The following is a 27,500-nucleotide window of genomic DNA, read 5'->3' as shown; positions in this document are numbered from 1 at the left end:
AATCTCTAATATCTTAGCAGAAATAGCTTAATAATGTTTAAATAAATATAGTCTCTATGCAAAAAAAGTTAATTTCACACAATATTAATTGATGAGATAGACACTAGGAGAAAATCAGACAATATAATCTGTCTTCTGTCTCCTCCCCCACTGCAAAATCAAATGTTCTTTTCTTACCTAAAGCTATGGACAGAGAGGCAAGGCTGGCAATCACTAATCATCAGGCTATACAGGGGCCTTATTAAAAAGTATCCCACAAAGTTTCATTAAACTAGAGTTACCCAGTTGATTACTCTAAGTTTCTGTGCAAACATTAGCTGAGTAAGATAAAGTATATTATTTTCAACAGTCTGTGTATCTGACTATATTATCAGGTTGAGCCTAAATCTCATATATTTTTGAGGGAAATTCCAGTTTTTATTTTCTATAATCATCTATTTGTCTTTGTGATAAGCTCTCTAAATTAACATTATGTATAATATATAGTAAAACATGTCAATATGTGAAATATATCTTAACTGAAATAACCAAAAAAATAGGACAAAATTGGCTATAAAAATACTGTGACATTTTTGACCAAATATTCGATTAAAAAAAAACTCTATGAATCTTATGATTGATCTAAGTCTTCTTCAGCACACCACATACCTTTCTATTTGTGATTTGCACTGTTACTGCTTTTCAGGTTGCTCAAAGTAGGTTTCCTTTTAATATCTGTAAACCTATCACAGAAAGAAATTCTCTCTGGCTTCAGCCTCAAGGCAGTGATTTGTGCACTGATAGGTGTACTTTGTTTAGTGTCACCCACGGTGTAGATTGGATAGATTTTGTAAAAGATAGCATTACTTTAAAAGAAACATACAATTTGACAAGCGATTGCATTTTACTTTCATTTTATTGCCATATTTTTCATCACACTCATTGTTTTCTAACTGTCACTAAATTGTTCATTTTCTTAGTCTGTTACATCGGTAGAGCTATTTACTGTTTATAAAGCAATATGCACTTACAGGTTTGGGAGATGGTTTGGGCTCTGAGGGTCGCATGTGCAAGTGGGTCATCATTGCTTGAAGACGTTCGCGTTCTTTAGAAAGCTGTTAAGAAAGAGTGAGATCAGAAGCATTTTAGAAATGACTGATACAGCTATTTTACTGCAGTGATTCATCTTATCATTGAGCTTGTCTCAGAGTAATGATTCCTGCATATAAAAGTCTGTGTCAGTAGGAACTTATCTGGGAGGAAATGCAACTTTAGCTATGGAAGGGGGAAAAACTTTTATAGCTTTCCTTATGTTAAAAGGTCAGAGAAAACAAATAACACTTCATCTTTTTGTCAATAAGAGAATTGAGGTCACAGTTGCCTCGACAGTAACAAGTTACTGAAACCATAAATTAGAAGGCCCATGGTGTCTCTTTAAAGTCCTGTGGACACTGTTAGCAATGGACTAGTGCCAACAGCTGTGAAGGGGTGAAGGGTTCTCAAAGCGAAGTGCCTGCCAGGATTGTCTACACACTTCATGCATTCCCACTGAGGTCCAGTTAGTGCCCCCTGCAATCTGCCATCATCAATCTAATTCAATAGAGTGACAGAGACCAGGCAGTGTGAAACGCTGAACTCTGCCACAGAGTCGGCATCTACACTTGCACTGGGTCTCATTACAACTGACGGACCTTACTTTTCCATCAGTCAGGCACAGCAAAAAAAAAAAAAAAAAAAAAAAAAAAAGGCATAATTGGTCACACTGCAGACAGTATCATCAGCTGAACTCTTATGTTTTAGTCTACCTTTTATAAATGGTAAACATGTTTGCAAAAAGCTTTTAAACTACAACAGCAATGATGCTTTTGATATGTTCTTGATTATTTTACGAGTCAAAATAAAATATTGTTAGTAGCTGTCTGAAAAAAAGCAATGACATGATGAATTTAAAACAACTTAACACATAGTAAAGTAAAAAAAGAAATTGTGTCTTTAATTAAATGAAACAAAGTACTGGTTTAATTGAGAAAAGACAATCTTTCAGATGAGATATTAGAGGAAGCCTTAAAAGGTTAGTAAAACCATAACAAGAGTCAGACTTCAAGTAATAAAATAGGTTTCTAATCAGTTTTATGAAACCTATTTATTTTTGGCCAAATTCTATTTCAACTTTAACACAACTGTTTTTTTAAAACTTAAACAGTAGCATTTGATACAACACATATGTCACTACCTGTGATATAAATTATTTGCTATTACTCTAGTTAAAGATAAGTATTAAGAATTTTCACAAGTTCTTTAATTAAAAATATACTAGAACCAGAAAAGAAAAAGTTATTTTTCATGGTGTTATATTATAGGCATGATATTGTAAAGGTTGGCCTATTGCTATAATATAAAAATCACATGGAAAAAATCAAAATTAGCTCGTGTGAAAACTGTCTCTGTAATAAAATCATATCTAGTCGGGAGTTTGTTTTAACCTATTTTGGCAAAAAACTTAAATTTGAGAGTTTGGGGATATCTGAATGTATATGATGTAGTCTAAAGGTTATATAAGTTTAAGTGATACGTACATTAACCTACAGCAATCCATCCTGCGTTATCCATCATTGCCACTGTTAAAAACAATCTAAATTCTATGTATCTCTATTAATCATTGTGTTACTGAGACAATAAGATGTAGCTTAAAAGATCTAGAATCTGCTCAGTACTCAATTTAACACATCAGAAATCCGAGAAGAGTCCATTAAGTAAGCATTTGACAAACCTGTATTTCTAACTGTTGCACCACCTGCATCTGCACTCGACACTGGGCAGTGCTTCGGTCATCCAATGCATGTTCATTGTTAAGGTGCCTAAACAAACACAAAACAAAAAGAAATGTTAAGTAATGTCTATCTCAGTGGTACATGTAAAAAGCACTACACTGAGGTTGTATGTTTCTCTGCAGTGGGAAAATAGAATGCCTTGAAACCAGGAAAAAGCTAAATATGTTTATACCCATAAAAAAGTTAAATATGCTTATGTTTTTAGTGAAAAGTATTTACGTAATATAAACAGACTCTTCAAATGGCATACAATGTAACTGTCTCTAAGCTTATCTGTTATTACACAAAATATATCCCAGACCATTTAAAGAGTTTTAGCAGAAATCATATTCTTATGCCTTTAAAAAAAAGTACTTGACAAATATATGAACCAAAAGTAATTCTGAAGAGAACAAAGGTGATTTTCTATTTCATTTCTACTAAAAACAGTTGCTGTTCCTGTGATGTATTTTAGTGAGCAATGTCTTATTTTACAGGAATGTGGTGTGAATTAGGTGAAGATGACAAATCCCATGGAAAAATCAATATTTAGGAAGAATGATGATTTGCTGTTACTAATAAATAAATTGCATTGAAGTTTCTGATAATCAGAATCATAAGATTGACATTTTGTATCCAGTGTCCTAATTGGGAGATATCTAGCCTATACTTAAACAAAAATCGTGGAAAGTAAGTCATTCTAACGATCTTACTCTAATCCTGAATATGTATTAACCTATTATTATTATAGTGATATAGTGTTTGAAGAAATCTCTTTAGTAAGTATGTTAATACACCAAAAGTAATTTAGTAGAGCAGCATCTCCAATGAACATGAAAATATTCAATAATATGTATTCTGTAATAAATAATGTCTTTGATGCCTACCCAAATTAAAAAAGTAATCTTCAAGTAATTCAATATCCTTTGGTGTGTCTATTTCACCAATGGCAAACTAAGGCAGCAATTTAAGAGATGTTCTTATCAATGCATATAAGTGAAATGGCATATGGAGCAAAATATTCACAAAACTGAATAAGAATTTATATATTTACCCATGTGGGCTCAGGTATCATTCAGAGTGGTATAATAGTCTAAAAAGTTTATTATAGCCCTGAGTATACTGAATTCAACAAATGTTTTGTAACCATTTAAATTTATTTACATGTATTTTTTGAAGGTAATAATGAAGCAAAAAAATGTAGACAGACATGTGAAACATATGAAAAATAATAAAATGATGTTGCTGAGAAAGAACTAATTTGTAAACAAGTAGATTTATCTGTTAGGTCTGGGTTCAGTAATCAGAAACCTTTGTTCTGCTCTGCCCCATTCCTTGATAAATTAAACCAGTTTGTTTCAATACTTCCTCACTGATCATAACAACAAAACCTCCATGTATCTTGGCACAATGTCAGTCTTGGTTGAAGAGAAACTGTGGACTAAAATAGCTAGGTGGGTAAGGTCACGCAGGAGGACTGAGGCTAGAGCTCAGGAGAGGCCACTTCTACTATACCTGTCTGCTGTAAGCTCTGCTGTGAACCTAACTGTAACAAGGACTAAAATTCACTCATGCTCTCTGGAAAGAAGGCATGGAATGTTAGAGTAAACCAGAGGTTAGCTTATGGTGTAAAGTGTCACTTATTAATTAATTCCTAATTAATAAGACAGCATTTTTCTATCAGCATAATACAATAGTTTATGTATTCTTACGGCTTAATATTGCTGTTTTTCTTTAAGATTTGTTTTCACTGTAAGCTTGTGGATAACACAAACATATCTATCTCACATCAGTCTAAATGATGTATATTTTTAAAACTGCTTTGGCTATACACAAAGATTAGGGTGTAAATGGGGCAAGAAAGATAAGCAGACTATAGAGTTTCACAAGGTAAGGTATATTTAGTATATTTATTTTTGTATGAAATTACTTTTGAAAAAATTTTTTACACTTGTTTACTTCTTAGTGATAATCATTATCTTATATCTAAAGAGCTAGAACTAAAAAAGAAGTACAAAATGTTTGCATTATATACTTGGGTCTTAGAGACCTATTCAATTTATCTATGCAGCTTTTATTAGAATAGAGACTGTAGACTACAATAATAGTCAATGAGGTTTTGTCTTGATTGAATTTTTCAGTGGAACACAAAAGAACCTTGCCATTAAAATAGTCCTTTATTCTCCTGTATGAAGGCGAAAGGTTTTTAAAGTGTTGTGATGTTCAGTAATGAGCCTCTATCTAAATTATCATTGGTGACAAACTCACAAAGCACTTTTCGAGGACACATAGTTATGAAATGCCAGAGCTGCCACTTTCTTTCCTGTAATTATAGGCTAGCTTGCAGCCCTTCAATGATCATTTATAGAACAGCCTCCAGTGGATTACTGAGAACTTGAAAAACACATACATACCTCTGCCACATCTCCCTTCTCCTTTCCTCGCTATTGTTTACCAGTGATATGTAAAATAATAGTGCCTATTCATTCCCCCTACTTAATTATGCCAATCAAAGTACAGAAATAGTGTCAGATATAAATACAATGCAATAAGACTAAATAAATAGGCTAAGTATTAACATTAAATTATGAATTTATGTATTTATGACTATTTTGTGCCCAAATTATTCTCTTTTATGTTTTTATAACTATCTCAGGTACTACATATTGCTGTTCAAAAATTCTTTATGATTTATAAATCAAGAATGAGATAATACTGAAAAATGAGAGGATTGGTGGATTTTCTCAGTCAGTGCCTAATTGCTGTTTCAAAATGCATATGCAAAGGGACATTTCATTAATCATTTAATCATGTCCCTTGCAGGAAGTTGGAACTAATGTTGCAAATACCCTTTTCATATGAATGCTCCATAATACTATTTTATGCATTTGATATATTGCCTATGTCATAAATTATGGCTGCTTCAAAAGGACCAAGTGGGGTTGTTATCCCTGAAGATGCTTGTTACAAAACCTTTATTAAGTTTCTTTTTTTACTTATTGCTAGTTCTATTTCACAGCTTCATACTAGCCAACAATAATACTCTTTCTGATGGCAAAGGTCTGTAAATTACCCATGCAATCACTAACACCATTTCACAGGCCTGTTCTACTTCTACTGGTCTGCTAACAAGGCGATTACACACAAATTACTGAATGCCTATGAAATATTTAAATGCATTCTACTCTACTATGCATTAATAAGAGCAAAGCAAGCTCTGGAATTCTGGTTAGCTCCAGTCCCTAATGTCCCCTAATGAGCCTCTTACCGAGACTGCAGTTCAAACAGAGAGGTGATGAAAAAATGCAAAGGGTGCCTTCAGAAAGGCAGCACTGAACAAACATTGTGTGAGCCAGTTCTAATTTATGGGTCACTTTATAGGTATATTGATTTTTGTTTTCAAAATGGAATAAATGATGTGGTCGACTGACGTTCTTTCAAAACCGCATTGAATCTGTGTGCTAGGTAGGTAGTGGGAACTAGAAAAAAACGTAAATAGGCAGTCAAATTCTTTCTAAAAACAATTAAGCAAGCATTTCAGGAAGACAAAAAGTAGGAAAGGATCCTTCCAATTTATTTAATGCACAATTCTCTTTAACAAAGCTTTTATGGTTATAAATGCATGTGGTAACTTCAATTATATACACTCCAGATTAGTGATTCAATTTTAGCCTCTAGATTTTTCAAATTCATTTAAAGTTATAACATTTTATAAGCTAAAAAGGGATCAGATTTAAATCCAAGTATGTCAGAGACTGTTTTAACAAAATGTTTCACTTGCATATCACTGGTGTTTGATTTATTTTGCATCAAGCTTTTTATGTTTAAACACTGACAGGAGTTTAAATACAAAATGTTAGCTGTCACTATTCATTTAGCTGATTATGTGAGATGCCTTAGTTTTGAGAGATGGGGGCACTGTCACCAAAAGAAACAACATTCTGACAAGTTCAAAGAATGCCTTCTTGAGGTCATAATTTTGTAGCCATGCTGCCTAGTCAAAGACAAAGAAATAGACAATACACACTAAGTAAGAGCATAATTTTTAGAGTAGATGGCTGCAATAAAAAAGACAACAAATTTCCATTAAATAAATTACTCAGTTTCCACGATGTTTTCTGTTGCCCTTCATATAGCATCAAGCCTTAAAAATTTAGCCTGTAATCGTCTATCAATTAATTCATCTTTAATATACTGATATTTTATGGGCACTAACCCTTCTGCTTTTCTTAAAGGAGAGTATTTCCACTTTTGTATCTCGGACCATGTTTTTTGTGCTGGCATATGCACATGCAGGTTCAAGAACACTTGTCTGCTAAATGGAATGTTATATTGTAAACCTTTTGGCTTAAGCACTAAAAGTCAATCCATCTATATTCAACCTGACTTAGTTCCAATGGAATGATAATTAATTTTGCAGACAAACTACTCTAAAGTTTTGTCAGATGTTATTACACTTTGACATTTATAAGACAGTAATGAAGAACTAGTATTAAATGCTTTTAATGATCTAGTGAGGTCCTCAATTAGTGGTCAGAAAAATGGTTGGCTTCTGTCAACACCTACTTTACAGTAGAACTTAAAAACTGTCCTAAACACTTTTTTACCCCACACTTCCTTCTTCATCTTGTATTTTCTCCTTCCATCATGGTGATATAAATACCAGTTTCTATCTTAGTCTTAATTTTTGTAATCTGATAGAATTGAATGTTAAAGTATATAAGAGTAAGAACATATAATATATAATACATAAGAACATATATATATGTTATACATAAACAATTGTCCTGTAGTGACTTTTCATTTGTCCTGGGCAAAAATAGAAGGATTCTTTCAGTTTGTTTTATTATGTAATGTGAGAAAAATAATTTGGGGCTCAATATATTTTCTAATATTTTTTGTTATTTAACATATGCAGGCTAAATAGTAATAATGTAGTTTCTTTATATTTTAAACCATTGTGTAAGTTATATGATACCAAATTAAAGCAGAAGCTGTAAAATTTATTTCTAATGCTAAGGAACTAAAAATGCCACAATAATATTTTCTGAAAAAACTTTTATAGTAAACACCGGATATAAAATTTTGGGAGAATGAATAAACAAGAAACTAAGAACTGAAAACTTTCCACAGCTTTTAGACTTGTCTGTCATTTCTTTCCTTCCAAACCTTCAATTTACTCTATTATTACAAAGGCAAAACAGTCTTCCTTCTGAGAAAATTTGTATAAGCGGTAATGTCATTTAATTTCCCACACAGATGCTAAATAAACTTTTTTACTGAATAACTGAAATTGATTCATTTAATAAAATATTTTATTAAATTTCTCACACATTTTAAAGTAGACAATATAGTATGGAAAATAATGTCTAATTAATATTTCACTTCAGTATAGTATACTGACATTAGCTCTATTAACAGAATTTATCACAGATCTTTGCGTCAGAGGAGAATCAAAGCATATCCAAACAAAAATGGACTAAAAATAAAGGCCTTTAAATCTACTGTCATTAGTTCTGTCATCCCTATAAAGTTAATGGGTTGGAAAAATGGTCAGTCTTTGGAACCAAAGTTGATATTTAATTAAAAGGAAATGCTTTTTTAATTGTAATTTCTTCAGTTTTTAAAAAACACTGGCATGAATATGAAAAAGGACTGTCTATAGAGGATAAAATGAGGATTCACATCATCTGCTTACTAGTAATAAAACAGTAAATATTTGAATAAATAAAAATGCACCTTTCCTTGTGTTTTAAATGAATCATACTGAAAGAAAGGTATTTTTTCCTAAAGATTTATTCTGAATTTCATCAGAAAGAATAATTTGGAGCAATAAAATTCATGGTGAGTGGGCTAATTCAATGGCTAAAGTTACTATTCTTAAAAGACAGTAACAATAGTCCTCTAAATAAGCTCGATGATAAGAAATAATATAATATATTGAGAAGGACTAATATATCAAAATGAAGAAATATGCCATTAGTTGTTACAATAATTAACATTCCTACATTCTGTCTTTGTTTTAACAATTTTTTTTTTGAGAGGAAAACTTTAGCAAAGTTGCCTAACATTTTTTAATACTCTCTTTGCTTAAAACAGTTTCATACCCAATGAAATGGCAGTTTACAACTATTTTGGTAAAACAGAAGTGCAAATTTTTATTTAAGGCCATTTACAAAGAGCCATAGTGGTAATGAAACAAATTTTCTCTTAATTGGTTGGAAATGATATATGGTTAAAAATTTTTTGTGGAATTCTTACTGTAATTCAGTTATAAAGTTATTATGATGCCAAGTACTTGTGCCTTATTGTTAAAGTGCTTTTGCTCTATACCCTGTAGTCAGTCTTCCATTTGTAAACACATCTTTTTGATGTTTCTGCCAACATCCTGGCAACAAAGCAGTGCAATTTCAAATGAGCTAATTAACTTAATTGTTGATGAAGCATGAAACAGTTCATTCACCCTGTTAGCTGCACCATGACAACATAAGAGTCTCAGCCTGTGAAGTTACTCATCTCCATAAACCTATTTGTAACTCTCTGTTTAGATTTCTTGTATGCCAGAGTTGTGTATGGAAAATGTTTCATGAAAGATGAATATTCTCACTTGAATAAGAACCCTTTAAGAATTTTTTAAATAAAATATTATCATATGAAAAAATTAAAGATACACAAAGTTTTGATTTTAAGCTAGAAAAGCCATTTAATCTATTATACAAACATATAACCATGTCTGTTTCTTTATGTTTCTAAGGGCAAAAGTAACAACGTGAATAGAGTGCAGTTATTTCTTTAAATTTTAGCCACAATTAACCCATTTTTTAATTCTTTTCAGTAAATGTATATATTAAATATCATTATTTATAGTAAGAAATATAAAGTCTGCAATTAGAAAAATAAACCTACAAAATGTTTGTTTAAATTATATATTTTCTGACTACTCACATAATATTACTTAGAAAGTTAAAATTTAAGAAAATTCTATTTTATAAGCATGTCTCCCAATAATTAATAACATATTATTATAGGCTAATATTTTTATTCATTCCAAAATCTTTATTGAATTATTTGTAAAATACTTTCGTGAAAAGATGAAGATGATGTGTTAACCTTCTTAGCCTGACTTTACTAATCCACTTGTTGGAGCACACAGCAATCTTAAAGTATGTTTTATTTTCCTTCTTCATATTTTGTTTTTTTAACAATGCACCTAAAACTCCCATATAATCCAACCCTCCCCCCTGAAAAAGTAAAAAACCTACTTTAAAAACTGTCCAAAATCTTCACAAATGCTTTCACAGCCTGGCCATTTGCAAACTCCATGGCCATAGAGAGTGTGAGAGGCCCCAGTCTCCTCATGTGACGAGCTATAGCAAAAGAACACGACGTCAGATACATCTCAAAAAGCCATAATCGTTGCAGGCTGCTAGCGCCTGTCAGGTTACGATCAGTGACAAACAGGTCAAAACAGGTCAATTCAGCTCAGAGCAGTCAGAAAAATTTAATCGTTCTATTGAATAGTTCAACTGCCAAGGCTAGATGATGTTCCAATTAGAGGAGAAATAGAGCCAAAGATGACTGTTAATAAAGGATGAAAAACTTAGAGGACTGTATAATATCATATGCTAATCCTGCCATATGACCTTAATGTAACATTTTGCCTCTAAATAAAAAATATATATTCATATGTGGTCAAGTGAAAAGAAAACGGTATTTTTAAGAAAATAATAGAACCATAAGATTTTTGAAATGCTCTTTTTTAAAAAAGAGATGGACCTTTAGGATCATTTAAATGCTTAATATTTATGTGTGAATCATATATTTCTACTAGTTACAGTTGATTAAAAAATACTGCTTTAGAACAATATTCATTAACTATATCCTGCTATAATTATTGAAGACTTGGAGATAAGTGACTATTATGTCAGAGAGATCCTGGAGAAATCAACCCACTTCTGAAATATAGTATAATCATCAAATTAATCTCAATTAAAACAACACTGAAAACATTTAAAAGTATACCATTTCATAGTAAAAGCTAACAAGAAAAATTTTCTATAATACTCAAATGAAGGCCAGAAACACCACCAAATTATAGCATTCTATTTTAAACTGTACTATAATTAAATATGTTTCTTTGAAAAATATTTATTTATGACAAAAAAGTTGTTGTACCATGGTAGATACTTATATTACATAATAGAACAGTATAAATACACTACACTTACGAAGTTTGGAGCTACATATAATATAAACCTAAGCCACTCTCTTAAGAAATTTTATGCTTACATTTCATCTTTTAAAAAGAGATCTTTTTTATATTGAGCAATATTTTAGTTTATATAGTCTATGTGAATTACTTTAAAGGACTTGATTAGATAGCAGTATGTCTAAATAAATGGAACTTAATGGACAAAAGTAAATGGGTGTTTCTTTTACAATGGCAGTTTTTACACAACTAAAATAAAATATTAAGTTAAAAACTATCTAACACAATGCATTTAATGTTGGTAACTGAAGCCAAATAATTTTTCTGTAAGAATTTTTAGTCATATTTATTCAGAAAATTACCAATGTCAGTTTATTTTTATGTACTTACAAATCCCATCATACCACAATAAAAAAGGCAAATCAGATTTTCTATCTTCTGGTTTATTATGCCTCTGTTTATATATTTATATATATCTATTCTCTGATTTCTAAGCTTATGTTTGAAACATATTAAGGGTTACACATATACATCTTTAATTATTTGTAATTATAGAACTGATTTTTAACTTGAAAATTGGTAAAATGTTCTCATAGCAAACAGGTTAATCATACCATCTTAGTCATAAAAATATAGTGATACAATCATTTCTTATATACTTATGAAAAAATAAAAATCTTCAGGTAAACTCTCAACTATATCAATCAAACTGCTAGTATTTGAACTGCTTTTTTTTTTAACAATAAAAAAGAATATATAAGACAAATAATCCAAATATTGCTTTTAACCTGTTATTCTACATATTTTATCCGTGTTCAGTACAAGTTGCTTTCAGTTTTATCAATGGTAAGAATAAAACCTGGTGATAGATAAATATAGAATAAAGCTCATGAGATTTACCTGTCTCGCCTTGCATTTAAAACTGAAGACTGTCCATTCACTATGGAATGATGAGTTATTGGTGGTGATGCTTTGGAAGTGGTGGAGGAGGTAGTCGAGGAGGAATTGTTAGTAGTGAGGTCCAGCCCTCCATGTTTAATGCCATTGTCTTCCATACTGTGAACTCCAGTCACTTCTTTCCATAACTGCTGAATCTCAGCAGGACTTAAGCCAGCTATAAAAATGAAAGAAGGCCCCACTAAAGTAACAAGGTAAAGTTCATATAACAAGCTTAGTGTTATTAATGGATTCATACCACTGACAAAAGTGATGTTACTAGCATTAATTAACATACAATAAAAATCACTTTTATGCCATCAGCATCATAGTTTTTGTCTTGAATAATCACTTATTTGCTAAAGACTACCAATTTGAAAATAGTACTGGGAATAATATCAAGGATTAATAGGAAAAACCCCCTGCAAGTTCTATTTGAAAATTGAACTATTCAATTTTTAACAGTAGCTTTTACTTATTGTTATTATTAAGTTTTGTTTTTAATCAGTGAGGAACTGAAAGAGAAATAGGTATCAAAAATTACACATCAAAAGAAAAAAAATGTAAGAAGGAAAACAAAAATGTCAGAGAAAAATAGTGAACACAACTCAAAAGAAAAGAGATTTGACAATTATCTGGTTATTTTGATCTTTCTCAGAGAGGCAAACTAAATAATTGAATTTAACTTCCTCAAATTCCTGAATAAACCAATATGCTTTCCTATATTGATCACTGAAGGAGATTAATATCTAAAACTCTCCTTCATTTATGACTGAGAGAATAAATCAATACTCATTTTGAACAATTCTTGGTTCAGATTATGCAAATTTATTTGATATTATACAATAGAAAAGTCAGGCATATTACTTTAGTTTTTAACTATGATTTTGAAATAAGACATTGAGAGACTATTGTTTATAATATTTGACTTACCAAATAGTACTTATATGTACCAAGTACTCTGTATATTCTTTATATATTTTATACTCTTTAATCCTCACTACCAGTTAATGGAGTTGGTATTTTCAGTTTATCCAATTTATAGGTAAGGAAATAAATGGAGAGAGAGATTCAAAAAATGTGTGTAAGGTCACAAAGCTTATACATGCTAAAGTTGTCATTTAAATCCAGGCAGTCTGACTTGAGTACTTTTGCTCTTAAAATACTATATTAAGAAAATATTAAAACTACTGAATTAAGATGTATAAGGGAAAATTAAGCTGTAATTATATTTGCTATTATTTGTTGAGCATTTATTATATTCTGGTGTTTTACTAAGTGCTTTACAGTCACAATCTTGGTTAACTTCACTTGAGGTTAGGAATCTTTTATATTTTACAGAAGAGATTTATTTAACCTCAGTTAACCTCACTTGATATTAGGAATCATTATATTTTACAAGGAGGCTCAGAAAGACTAAATATGTTGCCCCAAATCACTCAATTTATAACCAGTGGACTGAATCAAACCAAATGCCCTGTAGCTCCAAAATCTTCATTCTTTATCACCATGTGCATTGACAACATCTAACAGAAAGATGGAAGAGCTATTCAAACTCCTCCTCCTCAAGCCAACATACATCTATATCAGATGCTATAGTAATGTTGATCAGTCAAGAGGTGTGTAGGGTAGGACCGGTTGGAACAGGCAGCAGGGAAAGGGGCAAGATAACAGAGTATGATGATCACCCCTACCCTGCAAGTGGAAAAATCACTAGTCAAGATATAGTGGTAAGTAGCCAATAGCAACAAAAAAGTTCTCACTGTTTCAAACATATTTTTGGTCAAATTATACATCATGGTAACCTTAAATTGCTGTGCCTATCACAATTTCACACAGGTAGTTTTACTGAAAGCTATCATTTCAGTGAATTTGGCTCCTCAAGATTTTAAGACACAGCCTGAAACTAAAGACAAGACAGCATAATTCAGGTTTCCAAGTTCTTTAAAGCTATTTTTTTTTCTATAAAAAAGAGAGTAGCTTTATAAAGAATTATCTGTTACATAGGAAACAATTTCTATATAAAAATCATTAATTATTGCTTTAATTATAGCTTTAACCTAGAATTCTGAAATTTTCTTACTATAGCTTTTTGATTACTTGTGTGTATATGTTAGATATCCTAAGAGCAAATCTCCATTAGCAAATCTTTTTACTTGATGGCATCATCACATTTTCTGCTTAGAACTCTCTCCATCTCACTTGCTGCTTCTCTGCTCCATTGCCAACTCTTGCCTGGACCACAGCTAAAGCTTTCCAACTCTCTTCCTGCTATTATCTGTCCTTGAATATATGAATTTACTCTTCATATAGCAGCCAAAAATTCTGTCTTTAAATTTAAATTAGGTCATGTCTCTGCTTTCCAGACAAAGCCTCCAAGGGCTTTTGAAAACACTTAGAAGTGAACAAAACAAGAAAAACCAATAAACAAACTAAAACAACCCTTACTATCGACTTTGAGGTGTTACTTTATTACCTGGCACTTACCTGTCTCTCTGACCTCATCCATTGCTCTTTCTTCACATTTCATACTATTATACCACTAGCTTTCTTCTTCTTGAATGCAACAAACATTTGCTCCCTTTCCAGCCTTTGCTCTGGTTTGTTCCCACAGTCTAGGCTACTCTTGTGTCAAATCTTCCCATGGCTTCCTCCTTCCCTTCACTTAGATGGTTCAAAGGTCATCTCCTCTGAAAAGTCTTTGATCACACTATCAACCATTGCCCATTCCCACCCTGCCTTCTAGCATTCCTTAACCCTATTTTGTTTTCTTTAGAGCATTTATCAGTTTCTGATACCATTTTATCTATCTATCTATCTATCTATCTATCTATCTATCTATCTATCTATCTATCTATTTCTTGTTATCACCAGTCTGCCTCCACTACAATTTAAGGTTTATAAGAGTAGGGATTTCTTATTTTACTGGGATATCTCCAGTACCTTGAACAGTGTCTGACATGTGCTCAATAAATATTTGTTGATTTCATTGATTATAGCAGTCTTACAGTTCTCAAAGACAAGTTGGTTCTCACATGGAAGTTTTACGACTCTTACAGGAAATACTATTTATGAGCATTGTTACTATATATGACCAATGTCTAAAGAATTATAAATGGTACTAGTTGCTTCTAACATAGATGGAGTGGCTATAACATTTTAGATCTCATCTAAAGACTTAGATGTTTCTAGTGACTATACCAGTTAATTATATTATTAATAACTTACTTTTGGGATTTTATTAATTTAGTTAATCTCAGTATTCACTTTCCTTCTAAAAGCAGATTTGTATGATATCATTCATTTGTATTGAAACTTAGTGATATCGCCATGCTACTGGAATGATAACAAATGCTCTAGGCACTTAGTAGTAGGCCCTCAATAAAGATCTCATGAATAAATAACCTGTTCAAATAATCCAAATAATGTTTCTTAATTAAAAGCATGAGCAAATGGTTTTCAAATACTGTAGATAAGGGGCAGAGAATTAAAGAGGTCAAAAAGAGATTTCTCTTAGCAGCTGTGGTTCCCATAAGTACCTGCATATTAGAATTACCTGGGGATATTTTAAAACCTCTAATGTCCTGACCACGGCCCAGACCAATAAAACCACACTTCTGGATACAGGCATGTAGTTTTTGAAACTCCACAGGTGATTCCAATGTGCAGATAATTGGGGAGGATTTTAAAAAGAAAACTATTACCTTGTTCTTATGTAACTGATCAGCTCTTTTCTATAGATGCAAAACTATAAATATGCAACAATTAGCCAATCAATTTGGTACAACTTTAAAAGTTTTATGAGTTTTGAAGGCTTGATGGTTTGCAAAAATTAATTTAGGTTATTTTTCAGGCAGTAATATAACAAGTTCATTATTCTCTAAACAGTGTTCTATGTAACAGGAGTCTTCTAAACGCTGTTAACCTAGGAGGTCTGTGGTCTCTATATTGGAGGCTCATTATTCATGTAAAACAGTTGTGAGATGTCTGTCTAGTAACAAAGAAAACTTGAATCTTTTTTAACTCAGTGTTTTTCAAATATGCTGGAAAAAGAAAACCCCAATAAACTCTTTTTACAATGACACAAATTCACATCAGTTTTAAATACCAGGTATAGGCTTAGGATTCACCAACTGATCTCCAGCCCATAACCCTCTATTAAAAACTACAATCTTTGATATTTCCAGATAACCTTATCAGGTTTCTCAAACCTCATGTGTTCAAACTAAGTTCCTGTTTATACAGTTCCCTCACCCAGCCCCAGAAGACTCCTTTTGTAGTTTTCTTAATCTCTGTTTTATTTAACCAATGCTTATATGGTGCTTCTGATATGCCAGGCACTGTTCTAAGTACTTCACACATGATAACTAATCCAACACCCCAAACCATTATTATTATTACTGCTATTACTATCCTCATTTTAGAGACAAGGAGACTAAGGCACAGAGAAGTCAAGTGACTTCTGTGGAGCTAATCCATTGCAGCGCTCCCTCACATTTTCAGGTCATTACTCACATGTCACCTTCTCAAGACTCCTTCCCCGAGCCACCCTACCAAAAGTTCAACTTCTACTATTTCCTATTGTTGTTTCATTTTTTCCTATCTTTATCTTTATTTTTCTCCTTAGCACTCACCATTATATGTTTTACTTAACTTATTTATTATTTGTCTTCTACCCTAAAATGTATGTTTTATGATGGTAGGGATTTTTGTCTGTTTTCTTTATTGCTATATCCCCAGTGTCTATGAAAAGGGCCTGCAGTTGGTGCAAGCTCAAAGAATAGTACTTAACAGAGTTTTAAAATTTGGCCAGAACACTAGTGTACTGGCAAACACACTCTGGAAATCAGTGAACTAGACCATTATAGGTTAAGAGTCAACTTTTATCTTAAGTGCAGATTATTAATTTCTCCTAATAACTTATTTCAAAGATATATACATTATGAGTGCCAAAAAGTTTTATAATTATGTAATTTTTTAATTCCTTGACTAAAAAATATCGAGAAGCCCTATTCTACTTTTGGATAACTTGGGCTGTTTGTCAGACCTAATATATTGATTTGTATTTGACTAGAGGCCAACCAGCACCTACAGATACAATGAGCATCTTTAACATGTATGTCTAATGAGAGGTGCATCAAATACACATTTTCTTCAAACACCAAATTACAGGGAGTAAAAATAGGTAGTTGACTGAAACTGAGATCAAAGATATTAATAAATGTCTCCACCAAAAAAGAGACTTCTTGGATATGGGAATATAATTGATATGTCCCATTAAGACTTTATTACTACATTTTTTAGAGGCTGAATTTTTAAAGCTTGATAGTCTGTTACAAAAACAATAGTTTTTTTTGTTTTCCTCATCATGATATTTTAACGTGGCAAAGTTGGCATTTTGCTTTTGAGTCTTCCTCTCAAGATATAAAGAATTGCCAAATATAACTTTTTAAAAAGACTCGAGAACTATATGTAATTACATCCATTTTACTATTATATATGCTATTTTACAAAACAATTCTACAATTAAATTTATCATATAATTTAATCTCAATCTTTCTATCTTATTTACATATTCTCAAAAACTAACTCAACAATTCAATTTTTCCCTGTATTTAATTATTTACAAGTTAGTTTTTATACATAAAATTAATAGCATCCACAGGCAGCATTGCAGAGTTTTACTCCTGCAATAATAAATGTACATTTAAACTTCATGTCACTGATGGAGATTTAGCATATAAAGTCCGAAAGGAGTTTTTTTCTACAAGTTTCAAATCCCAAACTTTCTGGTATTTGAAAAGGTAATGGTGGCAACAATAATTCTGCATGACATGCATTGTTCATATTGCCAGTGCCGTTACTATGATTATATACAATAGTAATCTATGTAAGCAAATGATCACTGATTAAGCAAAAGATCTGGAATGTAACAAGTAGGCATATGGCTATTCAGACTTCCATAAGCAGAGAATGAAATCCACGCCAAATAGATGATTTTGCCTGAAAACTGAGGCCAAAGATTATCTTCAGCACATTCCTAACTCAGCCTAACAGGCATTATTATATTTTATTTAAAAATATTTCATTTTCTTTCCTACTCAACAGTTTTCTGATTCCAAACTCATCTAGTTCTATAAGCTTATATGTTCAAAAGAATGCCATCTGGAAGCTAGCATTCCCTGTTTGGTCTTTTAGATTGATAATAAAAACCTTATATTTTAAATAACTTATAAATAAAAAATATGTAAAAATTTAGAGTGAAATAAAATTATCCCCACATATATGTCAATCCATATAGTCATAGTAAACCTGTACATATATTATATATTGGGATACACAGCCTTTTATCTGATGTCAAAAATATATCAAAGTTTAAAGTACATGTATAATTTCCTATTTACTAGAGATAATGATATTAGGTGATTAAAATGTGTCAATAAATTTAATTATTAGTTGATATACAAACTCTACTATCTACACAGTAAATAGATATATAATCAGTATATTATTTGAAATCGAACTATAAATCCAACCTTTTTTGACTTCTGTGTACACCTACTGACACTCTATATGCAATATACTTAGACATACTTAGAGATGGTAACTTAATTGCCTATTTTATATTAAAATCCAATATTATAGTAATACTAATGACTTTAAGTACTTAATATTTTAAATAATTTTGTTAAGATGAATAAATGCATTACATAGCTTTAGGAAAAAAGTTTGTAAATGTCCTACTTTACAAAAGTTATTATAATTTTGTTACTTCTCATTTTTTTTTTTTGGAGATGGGGTCCTCATTGTGTTATTTCTGATTGATATGCCTTTTTAAAACATATTTTAAGGAGTTGTGACTTTAAAAGTAACTTGAAGAACTTGTGTTAAATTAGGGGAATAAATAAAATATGGCTTTTTTTTTTAACAGGGTCTTGCACTGTTGCCCAGGCTAGCATGCAGTGGTGCAATCATAGCTCACTGCAGCCTTCAACACCTAGGCTCAAGCAATCCTCCTTCCTCAGCCTCCTGAGTAGCTGGGACTGTCAGCACGTGCCATCAGGCCTGGCTAATTTATTTATTTTTATTTTTTGTAGAGATGGGATTTTGCTCTGTTGCCCAGGATAGTCTTGAACTCTTGGCCTCAAGCAATCCTCCTGCCTCACTCTCCCAAAGTGCTAGGATTACAGGCATAACCCACTACACCCAGCCTAAATATGGTGTATTTTTAAAGACACAATAAGAACATCTTCTGTCATTACATATTAATCCCACTTAGTTTTCAGATGACTATTTTCCATGGCCAATGAATTAATAACCAAAAATGTGGTGCAAAGTGAACTAAAAACTGATAATAAAAACATTCAAAATACTTTTACCTGAAATAACCAGCACTAAGGCACAAATGATTCAGGTCAGGGCTTGCATTATCCAATGATTGCTTCTTTACTTTTTCCCACTCTAATTTTGGGATTCCAGCATAGTACGATAACATCGTGTTCCTTTACTATAACTGTTGTGTCTGACACACTGTGTCTGTGTTTGACTGATGAGTCTCCAAAATGAAACTTTTCACATTTAGTCATCTAAATGGTGAAAAATACGATGATGACTCCAGTTTGTGGGGCTTACATGGCACCAAAAAGAACTTTGATCAGTGAGCCAACTACATTTTTGGCCCTACATTTACTCAAATAGATTTTTTCACCTTTATTAATAGAAACGGGTTTCAGTGATTTCATCTTTTTTTTGCTTAAAATATAGATTTTCTGCTCAAACCCAGATGTTTTCAGATTTACTTTCTTTTCCTATATGTTCTCCATCCTGTGCATTTTCTCTCTCCTATAGCTTATGGTGGGTAAAAATAGAAGAGGGAAATGATAATTCTAGCAAAAGAAAGCTCAGCATGAAGACTATTAGAATGGTTCTATCATAATAAATCTTATGGTTCAGAGGGATATTTTTTGCTTGTTTTAGAGAATGTACTTTAACAAATATATTTTAAATAAGTTACATTGTTTTTATATGAACACATATTAAATCTTCTTGAAATGTTTGAATAGTTTTACTAAAACAAGGTTGTAGTAGATCATGCTTTTATATTGAGCAGATTCTCATATAAGTAGATCTAAAAACAGATTTCATTGAATTTTACTGAAAAAATTAATAAGATACTTATTGCTTCTGTTTTAGCATAGTTTCTATCAAAGAAGTCCATGTTACAGTGACTTAATTTATAAACTCTTATCTTTTTAAACTTTTATATCTTCATTTGTCCTCAAATTGTACTTGTTTTTCCAGAGAACAATAATTTGTGAACAGAACATTCATTGCTATGATAATACCATGCTTTATTCCAATTCTCTTTAGAATAACTCAGAAAAGTGGGTTTACTGCCATTTCATTTGTTGTTTAAACTTTCTTTTTGATTTCCTAGGAGTGCTTCAATCATGTGCATTACAACATTTGAAGTCAAGTGAAAAAGAAAATCTGGGAAACATAAACCAAGGAGACATTAATTTGATAGAAAGAGAAAACATTATCACAATATTCTTGAATTTCTTCAGTTTGTCCTATAGGAGTCAGCAAAATGTACAGCAAATACTACTATAATGTGATATGATGAATATAATTCACTTGAATTAAAGTTAATTTGTATTAATGTTTGTTCCAACAAAATCCAAAAGCAAATTAGAATATTCTTTTATGTAGTTTAATGATATGTGACTTTTACCTGAATTGAGAATTTTAGCACAGAGGGTCATTTGTTTACCATTAATTTTCTTTCTTTCTTTCTTTCTTTCTTTCTTTCTTTCTTTCTTTCTTTCTTTCTTTCTTTCTTTCTTTCTTTCTTTCTTTCTTTCTTTCTTTCTTTCTTTCTTTCTTTCTTTCTTTCTTTCTTTCTTTCTTTCTTTCTTTCTTTCTTTCTTTTTTTTAACTTAGAACTCTTTCCATTTCCCAAACGCTTAGAGTAATACATACATACAATTGTATTATCAGAGTACATCCCGAGTTTTCTTATAGAAAACCAAACAAAAATACTGTTGGCAGCTTTTTAAAACTATAATTTATAGTACATAAATAGGCAATATTACTTTAGAGAAAACAGAATCAATATGGTCCCATGACATAGGATGGGATTCCACAAAGCATAACTTGGAATGTGCTCTGCAGAAATACAGGAAGCCTCTCTTTTATATGTGGAGATTTCAGCTTGAAGATTAGGAACTTTTATCTCTTTCTTAATCAGTTGTCCACCAAGACTCCTATCGGCTCAGTTATGTTAAATGGAATGCTGTCAGCCTTCCCAGTAATCCAATTCCCTGCAGATCCTCCTGTATATTCAATAGCTTGAATTGTGTTGCCCTTATAAATTATTTTCTGTCCACAAGACTAATAAATACACATTTAATATCCAACAAAATTCTTGAAAGCAGTGTTACTACACACTTGAAAGCAGGATATAGTAAAGTTTCTCAGCCTCAAGAAAATGGGTCATGCAACCATGTTAACAATCATGTTTTAATAATAAACTTGAAGGTCATAAAAACAAAATTTCTCAAGGTATAAGGTAGACAGGCCATGAAATGGTAGAAAGTGTAAGATTTGAAATGAAGTGTGCACATCATTTTGTATGTACCTTGAGGCAGCGATTGGACAGGAAGTGCCGCCTGGCCAGGTGGAATGGAGATGAGTCCCTGACGCTGAAGGCTAAGCAGATGCTGCTGCTGCTGGAGTTGTTGCATCTGGAGAAGCTGCTGCTGGAAGACAAGCTGCTGGGCTGCCAACTGCTGCTGCTGCTGCTGCTGCTGCTGCTGTTGCTGCTGCTGGTGTCAGAAAACCCAACCCAGTAAACAGCAGAGAACATGTCTGCACAAACAGCTCTCATTCAGAGAAATGCATACTCCTTTTACTGCCTGGCTGACTTTTTGGTCATCCTATGATCAAAGCTCAGGGGAAGAATGGGAACAAGTTCTAAATTTTCAGTTGCTTGTCTTTCAAATATCAAACAGCAGCAGAACACCAAGGAACTTGCATTAAAAGAGTATGGAATAAGGTCTACAAATAATATGTACAAAAAATTCAGTTTTTTTAAATATCAGCTTATTGCAGATGATAATAAATTTATCTGGATCTAAAGAATAACACTTTATAGAAACAGTCAACTGCCACAACACTCTTTTTTTCCCCAGCTGAATAAGTTTGATCTGCAGAGGTCCACAAATGTGGTCTCTAGTGATCTATTAGTAAACTGGGACGTAGCCTTCATAGCACAGGGCTGTCAGCTCTCTGTCTTTCTCTCTTCTTATTGGAATATATTAAAGGCAGAATTATGTTCAAGGCACAAAAGTGCCCTTATTATAAGGGAAAGTATAACTTCCAATTTTGTGAGGCATTACAAGACAAACCAGAGTTCTTTGGACTCGGGAGGGTATGAGATGGCAGTCACACTTCAGAGAAAGACAAGCTACTGTGGAAGACCTTTCCTTTTTAGTTTGGGGAAAAGAGAAACTTCTGATGCGCTCACTGGAAAACAGACTGCATAATGGAGCAAGTCATGTGGATTGCCCAAAGCCTCCGGAGAAATAAGGGAGCAATTTCTATTCTGTAGTTGATGGCTGTCTGAAATTCTATTCACAAATCCAAACAGAAACAAAGCCTCAGGAGGTCAAAACTGTTTCCTGTACGTTTGCATAATGGGCAGCTTGAAGACAACAGCTCTGATACCTGCTGATCAATTTAACTACTTCAACATGTTTTGTTTGTATTATGTTTATATTTGATGCAGTATGCTGACAAGTGCAAGCTAGGCCTGAGAAGCTAGCTTGTCAGGTTGATTTATGAGCATATCAAACTGTAACTTTCTACTCGCCACTCCAAACCTACAGTAGCAGTTCATTAATCAGGGGCCTGTGACTTTGAAATCTGCGCTCAACCAGTTGGTCCCCTAGTTTCCCCACCCCCCACAACAGGGTAAATTGGCCTGCATGTTCTCTGAGCCACACTGCTGAGAAAAATAAGGTTCCCTCACCAACTTAGATTCTCAGTGAATATGAGATAATCAGTACTTTGTCCACCACACGGCTTGCTCTTTGTACACTGTGATTCATTAGTGAACATTAGACGACAGCAGCATTGGATTGTAACTCTCAAGTCCCATGCTATGAAAAGGGACAGCCTGAGAGTTCTACTGTCACTGGTACTAAGCTCAGTGAAAATATATAAAACTGCATCTTTGATAGCAAGAGCCTTGTTATAGGAACATCTAAGACTATTCTTGCCTCTCAGAGCCCCTTCTCAACCTCATACTGTATGTATCAATGAGATAACCAGATCCTACCTCTTTCACTTGCTTCCCAGGATGCTGCTGCTGTTGCTGCTGCTGCTGCTGCTGCTGCTGCTGCTGCTGCTGCTGCTGCTGCTGCTGCTGTTGCTGCTGCTGCTGTTGCTGCTGCTGCTGTTGCTGCTGCTGCAAAAGCTGAAGATGTAACTGCTCTTGCTGTTTCTTGTAAAACTCTTGTAGTTGTTGCTGAATAAACCATTTTGACTTTAATAAATAAAGGCAAAAGTTTCATGTAGTATAAATCTCCTAAACTCTTCTAGACTGGCATATGGTAGAGTATCCATTAAGATTCACCTCATAAAAAAACAACAAAAAAGTTTATGCATTGGATTCAAAAAGACAGCTCTACATACATTTTTTTCCCCCAAGGCAGCTCTGAAATATTCCAATCCAGAATCCAAAATTTCCTAAACAAAAGGGTATAGAAAAATCTGTATTCTAAAGGGCCAGAGCCAAATCAATACCCTAAATTATTATGTCTGAAGTTATACTGGCATATAAAAAATAGTTGATAACTCTACCACCAGAAAGAATCAAAATTTAGCTACATAAAATCAGGTTGCTCAATTCTTATTGGAAAAAGTTTAATCCAATAGATGTTCAGAACACTGTCAGATATACAAGTGGCTGGCCTGTAGAAATACAAGTGTCAGATATACAAGTGGCTGGCCTCATCATTGTAGAAAATAGCAAAGTAATTAAATACATAAAAATTCAGGTAAAGCACATTTTTTTTCTATATGATAAGTAAGTATATAATATAAAGTTCACTTTAGATACATATGAGGCTCCAATAAAGTTACATATTAGAAACACTATCTTTGATATTTAAAAAAGATAAATTTCATAAATTTGTGTCTTAGCTGCCTAATTTTATTCTAAAGTAAATTCTGTTCTTTCTAAATGATAAGTATATTTTGAAAAGGAAAATTTGAGACTCTACTTTCTCTATTTTAACAAAGCGGTCAGTTCAAACTTCATACTTATATGGACTAAAAGGAGTGCTGAAGTGTTAGGAGTTTTAAAAGAAACAATTATCTAAGTATTTTTACATTATTGTGTGCAAGTCTACAAATCAAATGTACCTAAATATTTGATTCTTTAAATATTGATTTATTCTTTTCAAATTATACCTTTCTCTGCTCTTATTCTAGACTCTAATGAATTTAAAAAAACACTAAGGAATCCAAATTTTCTTATACGTTCTACAATGAAAAGGTTACATTTATGTTCTAGCCTGATGATAGGTTGTCCCTTCAAAGGGAGATTGAGTTTTCGAATATGCCCATTACACTGTCAATATTAGTGTGCACCTTCTGAGCCACGTGAGAACACCAAAAAAGGTAACCCACATTACCTGCTGCAGCATGACTGCCTGCTGCTGCTGGAGAAGGGCTTGCAGCTGCTGAGGAGACAGGACTTGTTGCTGAAGGATCTGTTGCATTTGCTGAGGGGTGATCACCTGGGGAGTCATCATGGCCACTGACACAGGCACCTTCAAGAAAAGAGAAAGAGAGAGAGAAAGAATGGTCATAAGCAAGTGTCTGTTAACTGACTTCACAGCTATATGTCATGTTTTATAAATGCTTCAGCATTGATCAATAATTTTATATAACATTTCTATATTATATAACTGCTTAATAATATTAAAGTAGCACAAAATTTAAACACTAGCTTTCCAGAGGCATCAAATTTCATCAAACTCTAACTTTATGACCCACACTTCCTATGTATTATATTAAGACCTTTGATCTTTAGCTCATATAGTTAAAAATAAATAATTACATGGCAGTGTTCTCAATAGTTCATAATTAAAAATCTCATCCATATCATAGTGCTATAAGTAAAAAGCCTTTTAAAATGACTTGAAAGAGTGATTAAATAATACAGATAAAACAATTGGAAATAATATGCATATAAATGTTATCTAAACTAGTAAAAAGCATATATGTAGAATACACTTACTTATAAAATGCAATCATCATCTTCCAAATTTTATATATATATAATGTAGTACTAGAAAATAATATAGTAATAAATATTACTACATGAGGACATGTACTGACTCATATAAGAGATGTAAATATACATATATATGCATATATATCCAAAAAATAGCTATATAGATAGGTCCTCTGAAAGAAGGAATCATAAGTCTAGTATTCTAGCTTCTTCTTTAAACATTTTCTTATTTCAAGCAACTAAACTTATTCTAGGAAGTCCAGAACTCTAGAGATTACTCAAAGATTATTCATTAACTGAAAAGAATGAAAGTATTTTGCCTAAAATTTCATTTCCACTACTTCTTTTTTCTTTAAGGTTCTAAGAATGAAAGAGGAGGCAAAAAAAAAAAAAAGAATTTGAGGACAGAGAGAAAGATATAGAGGAGAAAGAGGAAGAAGGAAAATATAGAGTAATGAAAAGCTAGGGAGAAAGCCCTAGAAAAAGGGAGAAGAATGTGAAGAAATAGAAACAGGATGGCAAGAAAAGTGCACAGGAAAAGCTGTACAGAAGCCTGAGTTATATGCTAAGATCGGAGGCATTCACACTGAGGCATTGCTTGTACTAACCAGCATGTAATCAAACAACTTGTCAACTTGCCAAGTTTGCAACCTTTGAAATAGCAATCATTTTCTTTCCTAGAAAAAAACAATTCACTTTTACTGTAAATAAAAGCAAGTATTTATATAAATACTGCTTTAGAACAAATTTATGGGACAATGTGTCTTTGAAAACAGAAAAAGATTAATAGACATCATTCACAATCTATTTTAATAGTCATTTTTTTAGTGCAGTTCAAACTTTTCCAGTCTGGAATTCTATGTTATAAAGGAAGGAGAAATTAATAATGAAAAAGAGGTTAGAAGGGAAAAGAAAATGAAACCCAAGGTGACTAATTCCTCTCTCTCTCTCTCTCTCTCTCAAAAAAGCTTCATATTTAATACTGAAAAATACTTGTATTTTCTTTTCCCCATGTTGACATCTTCAGATCAATTAGATCAAATTTTATAATATGAAAAAGAAACATTATGGCAGAAAGGAATTCAGGAATTTTCAAAAATATTTCTGGATTTTTTTTAGAACATACTAGCATACCCAAAGATTGCTGCATTTGAATTTATCATTAAAAAAAAGCATTCTGAAATGTACACTATAAAATTAATTGACTCAATGGATTGCCCAAGTGCTTGGTTGTTTAAAAAATTGATTGTTAGTTTACTTAATTGCCTGTTCTTTAATAAACAAATAGACTGGTTAGATGCAGTTTGGAAAAAAATTTACCTTTCTACAAAAATGCCTTGTCTTCAAATCATTTAACTCATGCTATTAAATTATCTCCAAATAGTAAGAAATCAAACTGAAATGAAGAGACAGAGAAAGAGAGACATGTCAAACTTTAAAAAGGTTGTCAATGCAGACAGATAAATAGATAGATGGACAGATAGATATAGAGAAGATAGATATAGAGTTGATAATATGTATATAGATATATACATAGAAATATATAGCTTCTATAAATTCAGTCATGTGGTAAGAAGCTTGCCACACTTCTCTCACTTACCAGCTCTTTGTTACTTTTCAGCATACAGAGTGTTTTCACTTAATTATCCCTATATCTACAAGTAAAAGTACTTTATATATAATGGTAACAAATGAACTTTGTAAGGAAAGTTCTATGAATGGAGGCATGCCATAGTCTGCTACAAGAGTACAGTCAGATTTTAGCCTACACAAATAATATAACTCTATAGTTGGTTGTTATTATAACTAATTTTGTGTATGAGCAAATTGAAGCAAGTTTTCTACCTTTCATTTTTTAGAATTCATTACTACTTTCATTATATAGCTTAGATGAATATTTTTACACTTTCATTATATAGCTTAGATGAATATTTTTACTCTTAAAATGGTTTGCGTGACTTACAATGAATAGTTATGACATAAAAATAACCATCACATCATTGTCATCCTAAATGGCAATGTTCATATGTTATATTAAATGTTCATATGTATGTAATGTTTTACAAATTTTGAGCAGTTCTGGTCTTCCTGCCAGGAAACTGCCACCTAAAATGGATAATATACAGACATAAAAATATGTAGAAAGATAACCTAACTAACACACAACTAATTAAATACTCTACTTCCATATATATAAAATTAAAATTAAAATATGACTCATTTTAAGTGATATATTTTCTTTATTCCTCCTTCATCACTT

General features: G+C 32.2%; 1 protein-coding gene across 9 annotated transcripts in view; it reads right to left on the bottom strand.

The window, feature by feature from the left end:
• Window positions 1–27,500, bottom strand: part of FOXP2 (forkhead box P2) — a 536,491-nt gene that overhangs the window by 32,747 nt on the left and 476,244 nt on the right. For all 9 annotated transcript variants that reach the window (XM_076006560.1, XM_076006561.1, XM_076006557.1 and 6 more), the window contains 7 exons: window positions 24,636–24,773; window positions 23,276–23,464; window positions 21,575–21,761; window positions 11,899–12,112; window positions 10,052–10,156; window positions 2,750–2,837; window positions 1,011–1,094 (listed from right to left, as the gene is read on the bottom strand). In XM_076006560.1, the coding sequence (XP_075862675.1) occupies window positions 1,011–1,094; window positions 2,750–2,837; window positions 10,052–10,156; window positions 11,899–12,112; window positions 21,575–21,761; window positions 23,276–23,464; window positions 24,636–24,773 (1,005 nt within the window). The remainder of the gene's footprint in view (window positions 1–1,010; window positions 1,095–2,749; window positions 2,838–10,051; window positions 10,157–11,898; window positions 12,113–21,574; window positions 21,762–23,275; window positions 23,465–24,635; window positions 24,774–27,500) is intronic.

Source organism: Microcebus murinus, chromosome 9 (genome assembly GCF_040939455.1).
Source record: "Microcebus murinus isolate Inina chromosome 9, M.murinus_Inina_mat1.0, whole genome shotgun sequence".
NCBI lineage: Eukaryota > Metazoa > Chordata > Mammalia > Primates > Cheirogaleidae > Microcebus > Microcebus murinus.
This window is presented reverse-complemented; position numbering and strand designations above follow the sequence as displayed.